Consider the following 16547-nt stretch of genomic DNA (forward strand, 5'->3'; position numbering starts at 1 on the left):
ATATATTAGTTATTATGTAAAGCACCGAAATTAAGCTTTCCTATGTTGATCGTTAAAATTGTTTTCTTATATTTTCTGTAATAATAGGTAACTTGTTATACACAACTTGTGTTATTTATCGGTATTCAGTCAAAATATTCTAAGGTCGACTCGGTATTAAGTCAAAATATTCTAAGGTCGACTCGGTATTAAGTCAAAATATTCTAAGGTCGACGCCATGTTGATATTTTTATACAACTAATATAATACTTCCCTTACATTATATTATTGCGGTAATTTTATAGTTCATCGCATTAGTCAGTAAAACAAAACAATAACTACATAGATTTTAAGCTATAATAAGCAAATTATTACTCTTTAATGCTTAATGCTAATATCAAGTATGTAATAACAAGTATGTAATAACATTTTCTAAGTTTTAATTGATAGCATTAGAGTTAATTGATAGCATTAGAAAACAATTAAGATACAATATCAATCTTTTTGTTACTTATAATAAATCTTACACCTCCTGAATAAATGGGTCACGCCAGCGTGAAAATATTAGAAGATCACTGATCAGAGGTTTAAAAAAAAGAAATTAGGGCAAGATGCAAATTGTAAAAATATCAAAAACGTAGATACAATATAATATCGAAACATATAAAACTCAAAGACAAGCGAACTATAAATCTCACGAAACTTGAAGTTCGCTAGTCTGTGTGTGTTATTTGTATATCTCTCCAACTTGTTCTGTACAATAATTCTCCAATCTAATTTTGTTATGGAATTAATATTTGTAATATCATGCAATATTGAATAATTGATAACCGAAATTCTCGAGATAACAACGGCTGTATCTCTGTATGAATTAATAATTATGTATCGAAATAATGCATTAAACTAATTAAATAATGCATTAAACTAATCGAAAAATCTTCTGTGGTCTTACCTTCCGACCAATTTACTGAAAAAATCATACTTTTAAAAATACACAAAACATCTTAGAAACCTCAAAGCAAATAAAGCGGTGAAAAAAGTTATATATAAACGTTATATAACACCAAAAACAGAACAAAGTGATAAAATGATAACAACACTATGACGCGAATGAGTGAAACAATTCCAAATTATTGTAGACTTAACAGTATCACGTACTAAAATACTCTGTATCAAAACACGCACTGCCAAAAAAATTAAACTCCAAAATATCATGTAATCTATACTGTATAATAACTTAATAAACCTAACGGCTAACGGTTAATAACCCATATATCATATTCTGGTACTCCATTAATTCAAATTACAAATTTCGTTTTCATTTGGATAGAATAGATATATAGGCAAACTAAAACAACTAAATACTACTAAAATGTCTCCTCCATTTCAAAGAAGTCAAAAACGATTCAGAAAAAAAGCACAGTATTTTGCACGTGCAGAAAAGTGCGCGCATTTACACGTGCAATATGCCACCAGCAGATTACCACACGTGATCACTGTTAGCATCAAACACGGGGCTGATAGGATCATCATTGTCATTGGTCTTATAGCTGTCTCGTCTGAAGTGCTTGTTGTTGTGGTCGCTGGTCTGACGTAGTGTACCAATCAGGTCTGGGCATTCCTTTCCGTTAGTTATAGCGTTACACTCCATCAGCATGTCGTATGTCATCTAGATGAGTAGATAATCATTATTATAAGTATAAGAGGTGTAGCCAAGTTCCTGTGTTGTTGATGATTATCAACCTAAGTATAATGTCCTTCTAATTTTCAGTAATTCCTGATCAATACAAGGACACAATTTAGCAATATTTACTATTTAGAAGCAATCGAAAATCCTCATAATCATATCAATCCAACAAGAACAACAAGTATTAATATAACGGCTGAAGTAAAGATTACCTCCTCAGATACCACAGAATCCTGCTTATAGAGAGGATGGTTATGTACAAACTCTCTCAACCACGCAGCTGTTGTCTTCAACTCTCCACTGGCTCTCTTCTGTATCAGACTGATGTATGAACAGATCCTTGTTGCTGTGACAAACTCCAAATCCTGAACAATAACAATATACTAGAAACACAGCGTATCTGACGATCTTAAAGTTTAAGCAAATTGAAGTAAAGGCAAAATTGAAGTTAAGACAAATTTCCAAGGATTTAAAAGTACTTATGTAAGACTGGTCAGCTGTGAAACATCAGGTCACTGTCTAAACTTCTGCAATCATACTTTCAGTGGTGGCCGCTATATACTATATACTAGTGACTAACATAGCAGTGATCTAGACTCTAGAGGTGAGCTGGTAAAACTAACCATGTTGTTAACGTATGCTCTGATAACTTTGCAGATTCCCGGAAAGTCGCCGTTTCCGTTGATAATCTCATCAATCGTCATCTCAACTATTTCCGGTTCGCACTCACACTTACAACACTGTATGTTCTTCCTGCCAGGGTTGCAGATGTTATCTAGCGCGTGCAAATTCACAAAATTTGAAGACTGAATCTGATGAGTATACTTATTTAAATATATATTTTATAAAACCGATATGTAATATTATGTAGGATACGTCAGACAAAACAGACAACTGTGAAATTAACCTGAAGTAGAACTTCTCATCAAGAACAGCGTTCCTCTTCTGGGCTCTCTCCATGTTGATCTGAACGAGGGAGAGCGGCATATAGAAGTTACATTTGAAACTGGCCATGGCCCTGCTCAGTAGAATGCAGAAGGACACAAATGCTGCATTCTCAAAGTCAGTTATCTGGGCCTCAATGGTCCTGAACTCCACTCTCCATCCGATGTCTGATCCAGGGGGAGGTGGTTTGAACCGCATGTTCTGCCAGTTGGTAGACTGTAGACTTTCAAAGTGGTCCGTGTCATTCTCATCGTCCAGCTCGATCCTGTGTAATTAATCAAATTAATATTATAGATTACACAGACTAAATTTAAAAATTTGGCAAGGTACTCGCGGCATGTTATGAATAATAGTGTAATGGCGTACGCATACCGCCATAAATATTTTGTAAAATATGGATAACTTAAAGAATCAAAGAGGATTATAAGATCTGTACTAAGTCTCTCGGAGTCTCTCGGAGCTGTAATTTTTTATGTCATTTACGAACTGATAATGACCAGGTGGAACCCCGATTTACCAAAAACCCGATTTACCGCGGCTGTTTCCTTCCCCCTAATTCCACAGTAAATCGGTGTGTTTCTGTACCTGTTGCTGAAGGCTGAGATGGGATCCCTAATAAAGAGATGAGCGATATGACGTGCCATCAGCGGGTCGATATTCTCCACATTAGCCTCTATAAGAGTCTTGTAAACCTCCTCATTGTAGGGTGGGTTCACATCACTGAACTTCTCGGAGCGCAGGAAGGAGTTTATAGTGGAGTAGCGGGAGGAGCGGGCTTTGTTCTTACCAGGATCTGCTATCTCCTGACAAATATTGTAGTTTGTAGATCACCTTTATACGAGGAAGGTTGACGAGAAGCTGATCTTCAAACAAGGGGTAATATTATGTAAAGTACGTTTTTCTGAACACTCAAACAACAGTGAGGGGGTTTATAATATTTTATTCTTAATGTGAAGAATAGCCTAAATTGATAAGACTTAAACCGTACATCATCAGTTCTGTCATCAACAGAAGCAGAGATAACATTCCACCTGCAGTCCACATCACACAAGTAGCCCCTGTAGATAGGGGCAGCTGCTGACAGAGCCATTACTATGGGGGTCACTACTGCTAGCTGGTCGTACAGCACCTTCGCTTCACATAGGTTACACGCCTGGGGAGGGGAGGCTATGTTACATGGGTTGTTATTTAGCTGGGCTACTTTATTAATTATTTCGTTATGTAGTCCTGTAATTCTACATACAGCGGACCTGTAGACTAAGTATAGACAGTCTGATATATAAATTACACGAATTATACTGAACATCGTTAAAATACCGCGCATTTATGAACATAAATTATGTGTACACATACCTGGAATGTCATTTGAATGCAACAGCAGCCCATGCCGAAGCCCATAGCGTCCATGTAGACATGGTCCGGTTTAGCAGCTGGAATGTCAGGGAACTCAATAAAAGGGCTGGGAGTGTTCTCGTCTTTGAAGATAGGAACATTAATCTCAACCTGCAGGGACAACATGCTGGTTAATTAGAGTCAGTAACACCGGACACTGATAATTGTTAGCAGGAGCTTTTTGAGAATTTAGTTGAGAATGGAGTAGATGTTTTGAAATTAACATGACGTTCGAACAAAGTATTAGTAAGAAGTGTTCGATGTTAATACAGTTCCACTTTTTTAACAGCATGCCATGCAGATTGCAGACCCAACATAATTTCAACTGCAGACAATATTAGAAGATTCAAGAATACAGCTTGTACGACAGAGCACATGCAACTTTAGCGCATGCAAAAAGAGGGGAAAGAAATTTTACCTTTTTACCTCTACGCTGCCTGATGTTCCTAGTCAAGTTGGGGAAGCGAGGGTGAGGGTTGATACATTCGTCCGGGAAGAACATGCTCTGAGAGACATTGCCGTGAGGAGAGGGTTGGGCAGGAGGCCAGCAGAAGTCAGGGCAGCCCAGACGAGGGAAATTAGTCAGTGTCAGAACTGTTTCTGTCTCGCTGTCCATCAGCAACATCAACTCCTGGGACATACATTTGGTAACTTATGCACAGAAGGATACAATGATAATAAGATCTCATTAATCAACTTGTAAATTTTCCAAAGAGGGAAATGAGCTGTAAAATAGTAGACCAACAAAGAATGTGGTAAATCTAAAGTTATCCTAATTCTATAAAATCTAACCTTGCGCCTGTGCCTCATGTCCCTTATAACATTGTTCAGCTCCTCAAAATCCTCCAAGAAGGGTTTGTTAGGAGTAGATTCAATCTGGAAAGATCCGTACTCCTCCACAAATGTGACTGGCATCTCAAACTTACAGTTATGTTTAGCTAGTCGCTCCAGGTACTCCTAGGTGTTACCAAATTCAATTACATGCTTTTACAATGTATCATTTAGCGCATGAATATAATGCTGTTGTAATTTTACAATATTGAAACTTCCACTTTTCACAGCTTACTGTTCCTGCAGACACTGAAGATTTCAACAAAAAAAGATAAAAAGTAATCACCTGAGTTTTACAGTGCAGATAAACACGTTTTTTCTCGTGGTCGAACTTGAACAACAAATACTCAATCTCATCGCCCCACTTAAGCTCCTCGTATTTCCTCTGCTTCATCGTCTTCATCAGGTGTATAAACTGCTTTACTCCATGATCCTTTATGTAGTCCGACAGTTCTTTCGTTTCCTCCCAGGACAGAGGCTCTCCTCGAACTAGTATTCCCATACTTTACACTAAGCAACACAGGAATTATTAAATGGAATATCAATAATTCATGAACACAACTTTGATGAAATCTAATTTTCTGCTTTTTACAGAAGCCTTTTTCAGCTGAATTTACAAAATATCATGAACGACATAAATCAAAAATGAAACTTGTACGTGTTCAAAAAAAGTGTTAACATTCAGTCTGTTATACCAGTGCAGCATAATGAATTGTTTTAAAAAGTTCAGCTTTTCAAATGAATCATTTCAGTAACGATATAACGCCTGAACAAAGGATCTTTTTAAAACGCAACTTTCGTTACGTTTCATAATGTGGTAGAACATATTTTTATTGTATGTCAAAATTAAAACTGTGTTTTTCTGTTGAAAATCACCGAGTAAAATGTATGTCTTTAAAGTCTATCTAAAACCACAACATAAAAGAAAAGTTTCCTTCAAATAAATTAGTTAAAAAGTTATATTTGAAACAATATCTCAGCCAAACTTATTGAAATTTTTAGTTTTAGCTACTTTAGTCTTTTTCTTCCGTTTCCCAGGATCACTTGCAGCTTCCTGGTTTATCGAGTCCTGAAGTTTTGAGAAAAAGTTTGAGTTGATCTTCTCTGAAGATTTCTTTGCTAAGGTGATACCCTGCTTAACTTCTTCACTCACTGCAGCAATTGTATCCTTTTTAGTTTGTTTCTTTTCGCCAGATTCCCTTTCTAATCGCATCTTCTTAAGATCTCTTTCGCTTGCTTTTAAGGACTGAGATTTCTTAATCTTCCTTCGTTTCCTCTTTTTGTCTGTTCCAGTTTCTTCTACACTCGTTCTCAGTTCTTCCTTCTGCTTCGCTTTAACCTCTGCAGGAGCCAGTATCTGAGTTTCAGCTACAGCAGTAGGTATTGCCTCTTCAACACTTATAGCTGGAGCATTGACTATTACTTTCAACTCCTCGATCACTCCTTTAGGAGCAAAACCGAAGTTAGACAAAGCGTCCAGTTTCCTGAATAAGTTCGTCAAATCGTTTTTAATCGTTTCCTCGGCTTCGTTGATTTCTTCTTTTTCCACCCCTTCTGCTTGCTCCTGAGCAGCTAGATAATCTTTTTCGTATACCTCCGCTAAACTAAGCTGACTCTTCTCCTGGTTGAGGGGCACTTCTCTTTGCTTCATTATATCTCTACCAACTGGTTTCTCTTTCCGTTCAACATCATCAAACAGCTTAACTTTGATTCTTTCAATTAGCAACTTCTCGATTTTACTCGTAGTTTCTATAGTTATCTCAGGGGCAGGACGAAGTCCATGGTCAAACTGCAGGTGCTCTTCTAGCAGAGCATTGTTGTCTCGATCTCTCTGGGAGCTCTCTCCCAACATTTGCCACGTCTTCGGCTGCATTGACTGCTCCTCGTTAGCGGAAATCTTTTTATGTATCTGAAATAGAGTAATATAAGGAGCGAAAACTGAGAGTATGATCCATAAATAACGACTTTTTTGAAATTAAGGTGAAGCAACAATCACGGCCTTGGAATTATAAATAAATAATATAATTATTCGCTGCTCATTCTTGAAATTTCGCAATCAACAAATTTGCTATTGACACCAAAAATCAAGTTTATCAAGTAACCTTTTTGAGCTCCATCTCAAGTTTTGATTCAATCTTGTCATCTTCATCATCTCCATCATCTCCATCATCACCTTCGCCGAATATATCAGCTTCCATTTCTTCTCCTGATTCATCTGCTTCTTCGTCCGGTTCTTGCTCTACCGCTTCACAAAACTTATCCATATCTGCTAAATCAAATTTTGGAGTTGCCTTACCATCCCCGGATTCAACTCGAGCTTCAGTATCAAGATCTTCGTCCATTTCATCCTCAGAATTGTCAGGCTCTTCAGAATCTGGTGCATCGTCAGCAGGTGGTGGTTCTGCTTTTTCTGGAGAGGGAGTCTTCTCAGACAATTTTTTGTTAATCTCACTTTGAACGTTTTCCACCAAAACACCATTCAGCAACTCTAATTGTTGCCAAATTTGTTCTTCATCAAAATTCTCGACAAGAAGCTTCGGTAGCAGGATCCGAGATTTTAAAGACTCATCATTTGAAGCAATTTCAGAAAGATGATTGTACACGTTTTCTAGAATATGCTGCCATTGCTCTTTCTGTTGCAAGTTGGATGAGAGACCGTAAAGAAGAGGATCTGATAGAGAAGAACAGTATTCTTCTAAACTTGATTCAATTGGACTAACATCAGGGGCACTTTCCATAACTGAATATTGGAGATTAGTTAGTATCATTGATATTAATAGAGCAATTAACTACCAAAACGCTATGAAATAATTTAATTTCATATTTAAAGCATATTATGAAAAAATGGAACAGAATAAAACAATTTCAATCGCATTATATACGTATTCGAGTTATTTCTCGTTTAAAATTAGTAAAACAAATAATTTCAATCATCACAGTACAGGTAGTTTAAAGCAACTGATATGAAATCCACATCATACAAGAAATTAAATACACGAAAGAAGAAAGGTATAGCTATTATAGTAATAGTTCATAGACAATGCCCAGCAGAACTGCACAATCTAATGTTGATTTAATTTTTGACTGATAAAAATATTATAATGCCCATCAACTGTCCAGACCAGTACTTTGAGATTGAACAGAATCCGAAACAAAGTCTCTAGGCTTACTCTTCTCGTTGAGTGCCTCTAATCGATCTAGAACCAGTCTAGATTGCTCATGAGCTAGTTGAAAGTCTTTCTCTGAGTTGTAAACACTACCGCCATGAGGCACCGCAGTGGACACCTCCCCAAGATAGCTAATTGTCTGTAGAAGTTTCTCATTAATCTGCTGCACTGATTTCATGAACAGTTGGGCATCTGTTTTTACTTTTTGAGTGTTGATTTCCGAGTCTCTGGACATTTCTTCCAGGGTTGACTGAGCATATTGAACTGTTTGAATTACTGCAGACTCAAGATGCAGAAGGTTTTGAAGTTCTCTACTTTTCATTGCCATGATCTAGTAACATCAAGTCCTGCAAATAATAATACACTAATAACAAATATTGGTACTGAGTCTATTGAATTTCAACAGCAGTTTGCTGCATATTTAAACAAATCTGTAACAGAAGCATTGGATCATGTAAATTACTCAACATGAAATTTTTTCAATTTGAATAAGGTACAACTATTTTTACCCTACTGCAGTACTGATACATATAATAGTACTATGGTTGAATAACATTCTTGGTCAATCAGAAATATAAAATTAGCAACAGAAAATAATGATTATTAATGATCACACAAAACATCATTCAAGATTAAGTATAGTTTCAAAACATGATTCATAGCTAAGTCCTTTATATACAGTAACAAAGAAATTCTTCAATTAGAAAAAATTAAAATTGACAGACAAACATTTTACATTTCTTCCCTGGCCTCGTACTAAGCAGCTTTTTTGAACAATTTACTCAACATATTACAACAAAAGAGATAACCCTCATGAGCCTGTCTTTTAACTGCTTGTGTTCTTTAATAAGTTTCTGATAATTTTGGCTCGATGTTTGGAGGAAGGTGGAATATCTGAGTCACATATTGAACTAAAATCTAACGCGTAGTCGTTCAATGTTTGTACACCCAAGCTTGTTAGTTGCACATCATAGAATATCACAACATCCCCACTGAAGGTAACATAGACAAGAGCAGGTTTGTTGTCACTTCCTTCCATGGCATACTGCCCTGCACAGAAAGCTCTGATAGGAACAGAGGCTTCAAATTTGAACTTCACACAGTTTTTGTTGTGATCAACAAAGAATGTGACGCCATCCCAGGAACAGGCTATCACCTCATCTGTATCATCATGATCGATATCTGTTTTAACAAGAGCAAAGATGGGATTGTCCAGAGGTAATGTCCATAACTCTTCATCCTCATGGTACATCTTTAGTAACCCATCTAATGTAGCAAAGCATACCATATTGTCACCATCTCCAATACCAGAACGCACGTTACCAATTGCATCAGTGACTGGAGAAGAAAGTTTCACATTTTGAGCAAGAGGATCCCACTGAATAAACTTATTTTTCTCTGTCCTGGCAGCTTTTAAAATTCTTATCCCTTCACTTGGAATACACACAAATATACTCTGAGATCCATCTTTGGATGTATTGACAGTTATGGCATCAATTTGCCTTTCAAAATTATATATTTCTCTGTCTTGATGTTTCAATTTTTCATCAGCATCATCATCCCAGGAATAGATTCTCACAATAGTGTCGAGTATAACAATTAAATCATTAGCGCCTCGATTTGTGACATCTGCAATAATACATTGTTTGATATTAAGAGGAAATCGCTGTTTATAAGTATGATAAAGAATCTTTTTATCTCCCTCTTGGAACATTTCCGGTGATTTGATCTCGTTACTGTAGTCATGATCATAAATGTAGCACAGGCCCTCTCCAGTAATTACCACTAAAGAATTGTCTCCTTTGTTCTTTATGTCCCCAATGCTAAGACAAGTGATCATGCCAAGATTATGAGCATCCCATTCAAGGTGGTTTTCTTTGAACACAGCTAAATCTCCAGCTACGTTCCCAATACAAAGTTCATTAGTACCATCATTGTCAAAGTCTGCTAACGTTATAGCTTCTTGGAAAAGACTGCCTTCAAAGTTGAATGTGAGGCTTTGAACAAATGAAACTGTCCTTACCATAGTAACATCTGTCGTTTACAAAATTAGCATCTGGAAATAGGAAGTAATGATTGATTAAAATTAGGAAAGAAAATTAGAAGAATGATAAGAAAACATTATTTGGCTACAAAACTTTTATTGAATTAATATATTACTATTATAAACAGTACACTAAAATGTAGATGTAAAGTATATTAGTACAATGTTTACAGAACACTACAATGTAAATTGGTGCAGTATGAGACTCTATGGGTTGCCTGAAAAATATATCAGAATATTTCAGTCATTTTTTGGGGGTACTATGAGTGCAGTGAGGGTTAATGGTGAGCTGACAGGCTAGTTTGATGTTAACTCAGGCGCAGGTCAGGGTGACATTCAAGCACCTCCTGTCTTCAATTTCTGCCTAAACTTTTCTGCATTTCTGGCTGAGACCAACAAGACCATCAGTCAAGGCGCAGTGCTGCAGAAGGAGATGAAGACGGTTGAGGAAAAGGTCATTCTGGACACCGATTATGCTGATGACATGGCTATTATGGACAACTCAGGGGAAGGCCTACAGGAGTCAACTGATCCACTAGTTCACTACAGTTCCTACGCTGGGCTCAGAATAAATGCAAAGAAGACCCAATGCATGGCTGTAAGCAAGTGCGCCTCCCAGCGACCTTTCATCAAGGATGACTGTATTGAGCTGTCGGTTGAGGGTGAACCCGTCTACCTGGGTGCAACTATCAGTGGGGTTGGGATGATCGACAGAGACCTGGATGTCCGTATCCAGAAGGCAAATGGCGCCTTTCATCAGCTCAGGAACATTTGGAATAGCGGAACTATAAAGACTCCAACCAAGATCAGGATCTATAAGGCTGCTGTCCTCACCATCTTGTTGTATGGAGCTGAAGTCTGGAACACCACCAAAAAGCAGATGAAACGCTTTGAGGTCTTCCATCAGACCTCCCTAAGAAGGATCCTTAGGATTAAATGGTTCTTCCATGTGTCCAACGAAGAAGTTCTTAGGAGGGCTGGCATCAAGTCAGTTGAGACTTTCATCAGTGCTGCCAGGCTACGTTGGTATGGACATGTAGTAAGAATGCCAGACTCTAGACTACCGAGGTTTCTGTTGAACTGGAAGCCAAATTATGGAAAGAGGTCAAGGGGCAGACCCCGTAAGAACTGGAAGGCCTGCGGACTCGAAGATGCTGCTAAGTTTACACGTGTTGAAAACATCGACAACAACAGAACAGAAGCTTTGGCTACCAACCGAGTACAGTGGAGACATATGTTACGCCGCCAACGCTATGTGTGTGATACAGGCCACTCCAACGACTAGGAGGAGACCTTACCATGTAACATGTATGTAACTATGTAAATGCACTGTATTATTTATTCATTTGGCTGATTTAACCAAGGAGACATTGGATTTGAATTATAAAATGATTACACAGATGAATAATTTCATTTAGATTCAACATCATACTTACCTATCTCCCTATTTGATAAATAAATAATGTTGGTGGGGCCGGGGATAATGAATATATCCCCACCAACATTAATTATTAATCAAATACAATATTTTTTTTTTAATTTACCAAAACTGGAAATATTATTTTATTTTGAATACAGATTTTCAAAACAGATTTTCAAAACATTAGAAAGCGCCTTCGCTTTGAAATCCTAAGAACAACAGTGATTTCTCTCCGTGGAGACAGAGGTGCGAGAAAAAAATTGTTGATATAAACAGTCTAGATCTTAACTTGGAGCCACAAGGCCAAGGTAGTAGAGGCTCTTACGGGCAAATAAGGCACTCTTCTGATGGAGCCCCTAGGCTCCTGGGATGATTGTTTTATGGACTAGTAATTAGTGCCGCATCGATAGCCGATCTCAGATGCCACTATGGAGGCTGTATGGCCATGTGCTGACGGTTATTTGCTTTTTCCCGCGCACATTGCTAAATCACAAAGTAAACGCTCGAATTTGATTTCAAAATATTCACACAACTTCTAGATACCTACTTGACAATATTACGTAGCCAGATTTACCTCTGTTGCTTATCTCTTGGTGTTATGACCATTCAAAGTTTCAGATTATCACGTGACACATTATGTCACAGTAAATGCGCGCAAGAAAAACTTTCACACATATTTTTGATTCGGCGCAAGCGCGTTCCGCACAATTACTACAAAAAGGACCAGGAATCTTCCGACGAGTTACACTACGTCATTAAATAGACATTTATTATTATGTGTGATACGAATGGTAACGACACTTGTATCATAAGAAACAATGATTTAAAAAACAAGCTGCTATGATAAATGTTGCTAAAAATCAGTAAGAATTACCTCGATGTAAGCATATTAGGGGTCGCGGTCGTTCACATAATACGGAATCACCGAGAGGGGGGGGGGGGTTAAATTAAACGTTGTTCAGGACGTGATTACGTAATATGTCAACGATCCTGTAAGAGCTTTACATTGGCTGTTACATTCCATACATTGAGTTTTACAGGGCTAAATTTGAACTTTAACAAGTTCTCTGTTTTAGTGTTCTGCTCTGGTGTTAGTTGGCATAACAAATACACCATTCGCAGCTTTAAATGTGACTGATCAGTGACGGGGAAGATGTAATTGTAAAATAGCATTTAGTCCGCTGCATTTCCCTAACACCCAATTTGGATCTTATGTCATGGTTGCAGTGTAATGAATTCCAACGAATCTTTAGACTAATACCCACCAGGTTCTGAAAATAGCACTTTCAACTGCTTTTAAAAAATAAGCTATTTCTAATTTTCGATCTGACTGTAACTTCGTCGATTAGGCGAGGTTTTACAAGATAAAAAACTTTCATATGCCCCGTTTTAAACATCAAACTGTATTTTAATGTAATCAACGCCACAATGTAATAAAAACTATTTGTTTGATCAAAACTAAAAATGTCATAGCTGAAATCGATAGATCAGTTTGATAAAAGTTGAAACTAGTATAACGTGCTTCAAACCCCGGGTTGACACTTGGCCGTAAATCTCTGTTTGACATCTAGAGTTCTAAAGCTTACACACAAGAATTCTAGCAAACGTAATGTATTAAGAGAATACAACGTTAAAGAATTAAATTACAAAGAATACAAAAGTAATTTTCACAATCATTGATATAAACAAGATGGATGTTGACGTCTTATTTCGCTGAAGGTACTTTTGTAGAGTATAGCTGTGAAGTAGGCTTAATTCTTATATCTTTCCCTAGACCGTCCTCCAATCTGAAGTTATACAATTGTTATGCAATCTGAATTCTGAAGTTGTAGCAATTCGACTCCTAAACACCTTTCCTTTCTGTCAATATTTGAACAGCAGGATAATTCTGTGATTAATAATAGTATGAAACCCTCAGAATTGTAACCACAAGTCTAGATTTATGAAAAGAATTTAGACTTGTGGTTACAATTCTGAGTCTCTATCTGTCCTCTGAAGCATGTCGGTACCACGTGCCCCCACAAATTATGTTTTAAAGACCCGAGGGCCACCCTTAAGGGCTTTGGAACCGGTTTATTGAATACAATATGATATACAAATAAACTGCAATCGTAAAATTTATGTCGATACTAACTGAAATAATATAATCTGTAGTTAAAATAATAATACTGTCACCTAATTAAGATATATGATATAATTTATAAATAATAAAATAAATATCTCTTTTATTTCCACACTAATTCTAACATCAAGCTTTAATTCACACACAAAAACTTTAAATTTTATCAGATTACAAATGTCCTAATATATGCGTCTCTTATCTTTAGCTAAGAAGTTAGGGGTGCAGCCGTTGTACTTCAATTAAAATAATTGATCACGCCGGATCACGATGTTATTTTATCAAAATCAGCTAGCCGTTTAGAATTGATTGCTGAGCTCGGTGCAGGCTGTACGTGGTACTGTGAAGTGGATGTGTGTCTGAAGTGAGCAGTGACAATCCTTGCGAGTGGTTGTTATTATGATGCGCAGAGATCAAGTTGATGGTCAAGAAAGCTAGAAGCACACTGTCATGGGTGTTTAGTGTCTTCAAACTCGTGATAGGACCGTAATGACTACCCTATATATAAGTCTTTGGTCAGAAGCCTACTAGAGTACTGTTGTCCGCTGTGGGACCCTGTTAAGGTGACTGAGATCCAGCTTTTGGAGGGGGTCCAGCGAACATTCACCGATCGTATATAATGCGGCCTGGAAAATATGAACTACTGGGAGAGGTTTTCACATCTAAAGCTAATGTCACTGCAGCGCAGAAGGGAACGGTACACTATTCTGATGATGTGGAAGATCCTTCACAATGTTGTCCCCAATTGCAGCAATATAAGGTTCACAAAAACATCCAGACATGGTACCCGAGCAATCATCCCTTCCCTGTCTAGGTCGAGTTCCTCGAGCAACCAGACACTCTATGACAGCTCATTTGCTGTAAGAGGACCAAAACTGTGGAACAAAGTGCCTGATAATATTAAAGCTGAAGCTACGTTTGAGTCGTTTAAAGTTAGTTTGTCCAAGTTTATTGCTTTGATACCGGACAACCCTCCGACTTCCGGTTATAGCTGCAGCTGGTCTAATTCCCTGGTAGACTACTTGCCATCGAGGTGGTCAGAAATCTGATGACCCTTCCTGCTACGAGGATAAACACAACCAAAGTAACAAAAGTTAGTACAGATATGTGATTGTGCGTGTTGTGCTGATAAGGCTTTGATTGAGCGATGTTACAGTTTTTGAAAATAAACATATTGCATGTGCACATAAAAACATTTGATAAACATTAGCACACTACAGTAATGTGTACCTTTTTTCGCTCTTGTGAGTGGGTGCATCATATTTCATTTTTGGAAGTCTCCTAAGTGAGAGTCTCCTACAATCAAATATTAGCATATCGCATTAGGCACTGGATGATATCAGAGTTGAAGTATTAAATCAGATTTCAGAGCGTACAGATTACAGGGTGTTCAAAAATATTGCAAGGATGTACTTTTGAATAACTCTTTTTCCACTAGGATTGCCGACTAGATCAGCTATTACAAAAGTAAACTGCAGTTAAGACAAATGACTTGATTTTGTGAAAAGTTATTGGTAGTTCTAAGGTTTAATGGCTAATTTTGAGTTATATTTTTCTCGAAGAAATATGGGCAATTTATTCCTTTGTCCTATAATATGGCACACCAAACCATAACGTTTTCCTTGGAATTTACTTTGGAAAAACCTGCATGCGCAGTGAGCTAGTAAATTGACGATGATTGAAGTCAAAATTGTGAAACAGTACCAAGGATTAATTAGGTAAATCACCCAAATTTGCCTCGGTAGCTAGGGCACTGATTGTGGTTACTATGGGGCCATGGCAACGTGTTATCGAGTTACAAGACCTTGATTTTAGAATTAAATCCCACCAAACTTGCATAATATCGAAGATCCCCTGTACTTTAAAGTAATGCTTACGACGTTTGTGAAATCATTCTTAATGGTGAATAATGGAATTATCAAATAAATGAAATGAAAAATGGTCTCAAAAAGTCGAAAAATGTGACTAAAATTGTTGTAGACTAAAAATTTGCAAAATTTGTGACTTAAATTATGGTAACCAAATTTATTGTGAACCAAATTTATTGGCCCTAAGGTAATACGAGCAGAAGGCTCAGTCTGCTCAATAATAAAAAATACTGACAATAAATCATTGCTTCAAAGTTGGTTGTAATTGTGGAAAGCTTGAAGGTACACAATTAAGAATAACTAATTTTTACTAACCAGGTTACACTGTTACAGGTAAGACTGTCAGTTTGTTGCAGAGGTACCTGGTACATTAATCAGCCACAGTCATAGTACATGAACTAAAGCATCTGGCTCTGGTGTTCATCGCACTTGTCCACCGACCACTGTAGATTATAGCCCCGCTTCAAATCATCTCCTAAACAGTTTAAAGCTAAAGCAGTTTAAACGAAGAGTAGCGCAATATATTTTTATCAAGAAAAGACCACATTAAAATCAATAAAATCTTGGGCTGCAACTTCAAATTGCCACCTCAATCAAAATGAGCACTTGATTCCTACGTGGATAAGAACAATATCTTTTGAGGAGCTATAAAATAATGACATTATACATCTTACAATATCATACATTTAAAACACTGCGTGGGGAAGTTAAACATAACTTTCGAGATACAAATCGAAAAGTTCAAACATCCAGACAAGATATATTACTTACTGGGGGGGTGTCATGTCCGTCTATGTCCGCCTATGTCCTGTCCTTTTTGGATTCTATGAGACAACGGACGTGTTTTTTGGGACATTGGCGGACACGGACGGACATTGGCGGACTCGGACGGACATTGGCGGACTCGGACGGACATTTGCGGACCCGGACGGACATTGGCGGACTCGGACGGACATTGGTGGACATTAGCGGACATTGGTGGACATTAGCGGACAAGGCCCCAGGAGGAGGAGGAGGACTGGGGAGGAAGAGGACTGGGGAGGATCAGGGAGACCCAGGAGGAGGACCCAGGAGGAGGAGGAGGACTGAGGAGGA

At 37.6% G+C, this 16547-nt stretch overlaps 3 protein-coding genes across 4 annotated transcripts in view; all 3 read right to left on the bottom strand.

The window, feature by feature from the left end:
- Nucleotides 1–314: 314 nt before the first annotated feature.
- On the bottom strand, nt 315–5346 carry LOC134826412 (glutamate--cysteine ligase catalytic subunit-like). Its single transcript, XM_063838773.1, has 10 exons — nt 5121–5346; nt 4796–4960; nt 4422–4634; nt 3965–4114; nt 3600–3764; nt 3197–3414; nt 2574–2876; nt 2290–2419; nt 1879–2031; nt 315–1648 (listed from the first exon to the last, which is right to left on the bottom strand). Exons 1-10 carry the CDS (start codon nt 5334–5336, stop codon nt 1460–1462), a joined length of 1902 nt encoding a protein of 633 aa, XP_063694843.1. The 5' UTR covers nt 5337–5346; the 3' UTR covers nt 315–1459.
- A 153-nt stretch (nt 5347–5499) lies between these two features.
- LOC134826413 (U3 small nucleolar ribonucleoprotein protein MPP10-like) overlaps nt 5500–16547 on the bottom strand; it is a 37413-nt gene continuing 26365 nt past the window's right edge. The window contains exons 2-3 of one of the 2 annotated variants that reach the window (XM_063838775.1): nt 6937–7574; nt 5500–6743 (exon numbers count right to left, since the gene is read on the bottom strand). In XM_063838775.1, the coding sequence (XP_063694845.1) occupies nt 5811–6743; nt 6937–7572 (1569 nt within the window). In that variant the 5' untranslated portion in view covers nt 7573–7574 and the 3' untranslated portion in view covers nt 5500–5810. Of the gene's footprint in view, nt 6744–6936; nt 7576–16547 lie in introns of those variants that run through there. The other variant, XM_063838774.1, reaches the window with a different exon arrangement.
- Nucleotides 8589–10060, bottom strand: LOC134826416 (KICSTOR complex protein ITFG2-like). The gene has a single exon (XM_063838777.1). The coding sequence runs from the start codon at nt 10025–10027 to the stop codon at nt 8828–8830; it is 1200 nt and encodes a 399-aa protein (XP_063694847.1). The 5' UTR covers nt 10028–10060; the 3' UTR covers nt 8589–8827.

The sequence above is a fragment of the Bolinopsis microptera genome, chromosome 2 (assembly GCF_026151205.1).
Source record: "Bolinopsis microptera isolate Bmic1 chromosome 2, MBARI_Bmic_1.0, whole genome shotgun sequence".
Taxonomy (NCBI): domain Eukaryota; kingdom Metazoa; phylum Ctenophora; class Tentaculata; order Lobata; family Bolinopsidae; genus Bolinopsis; species Bolinopsis microptera.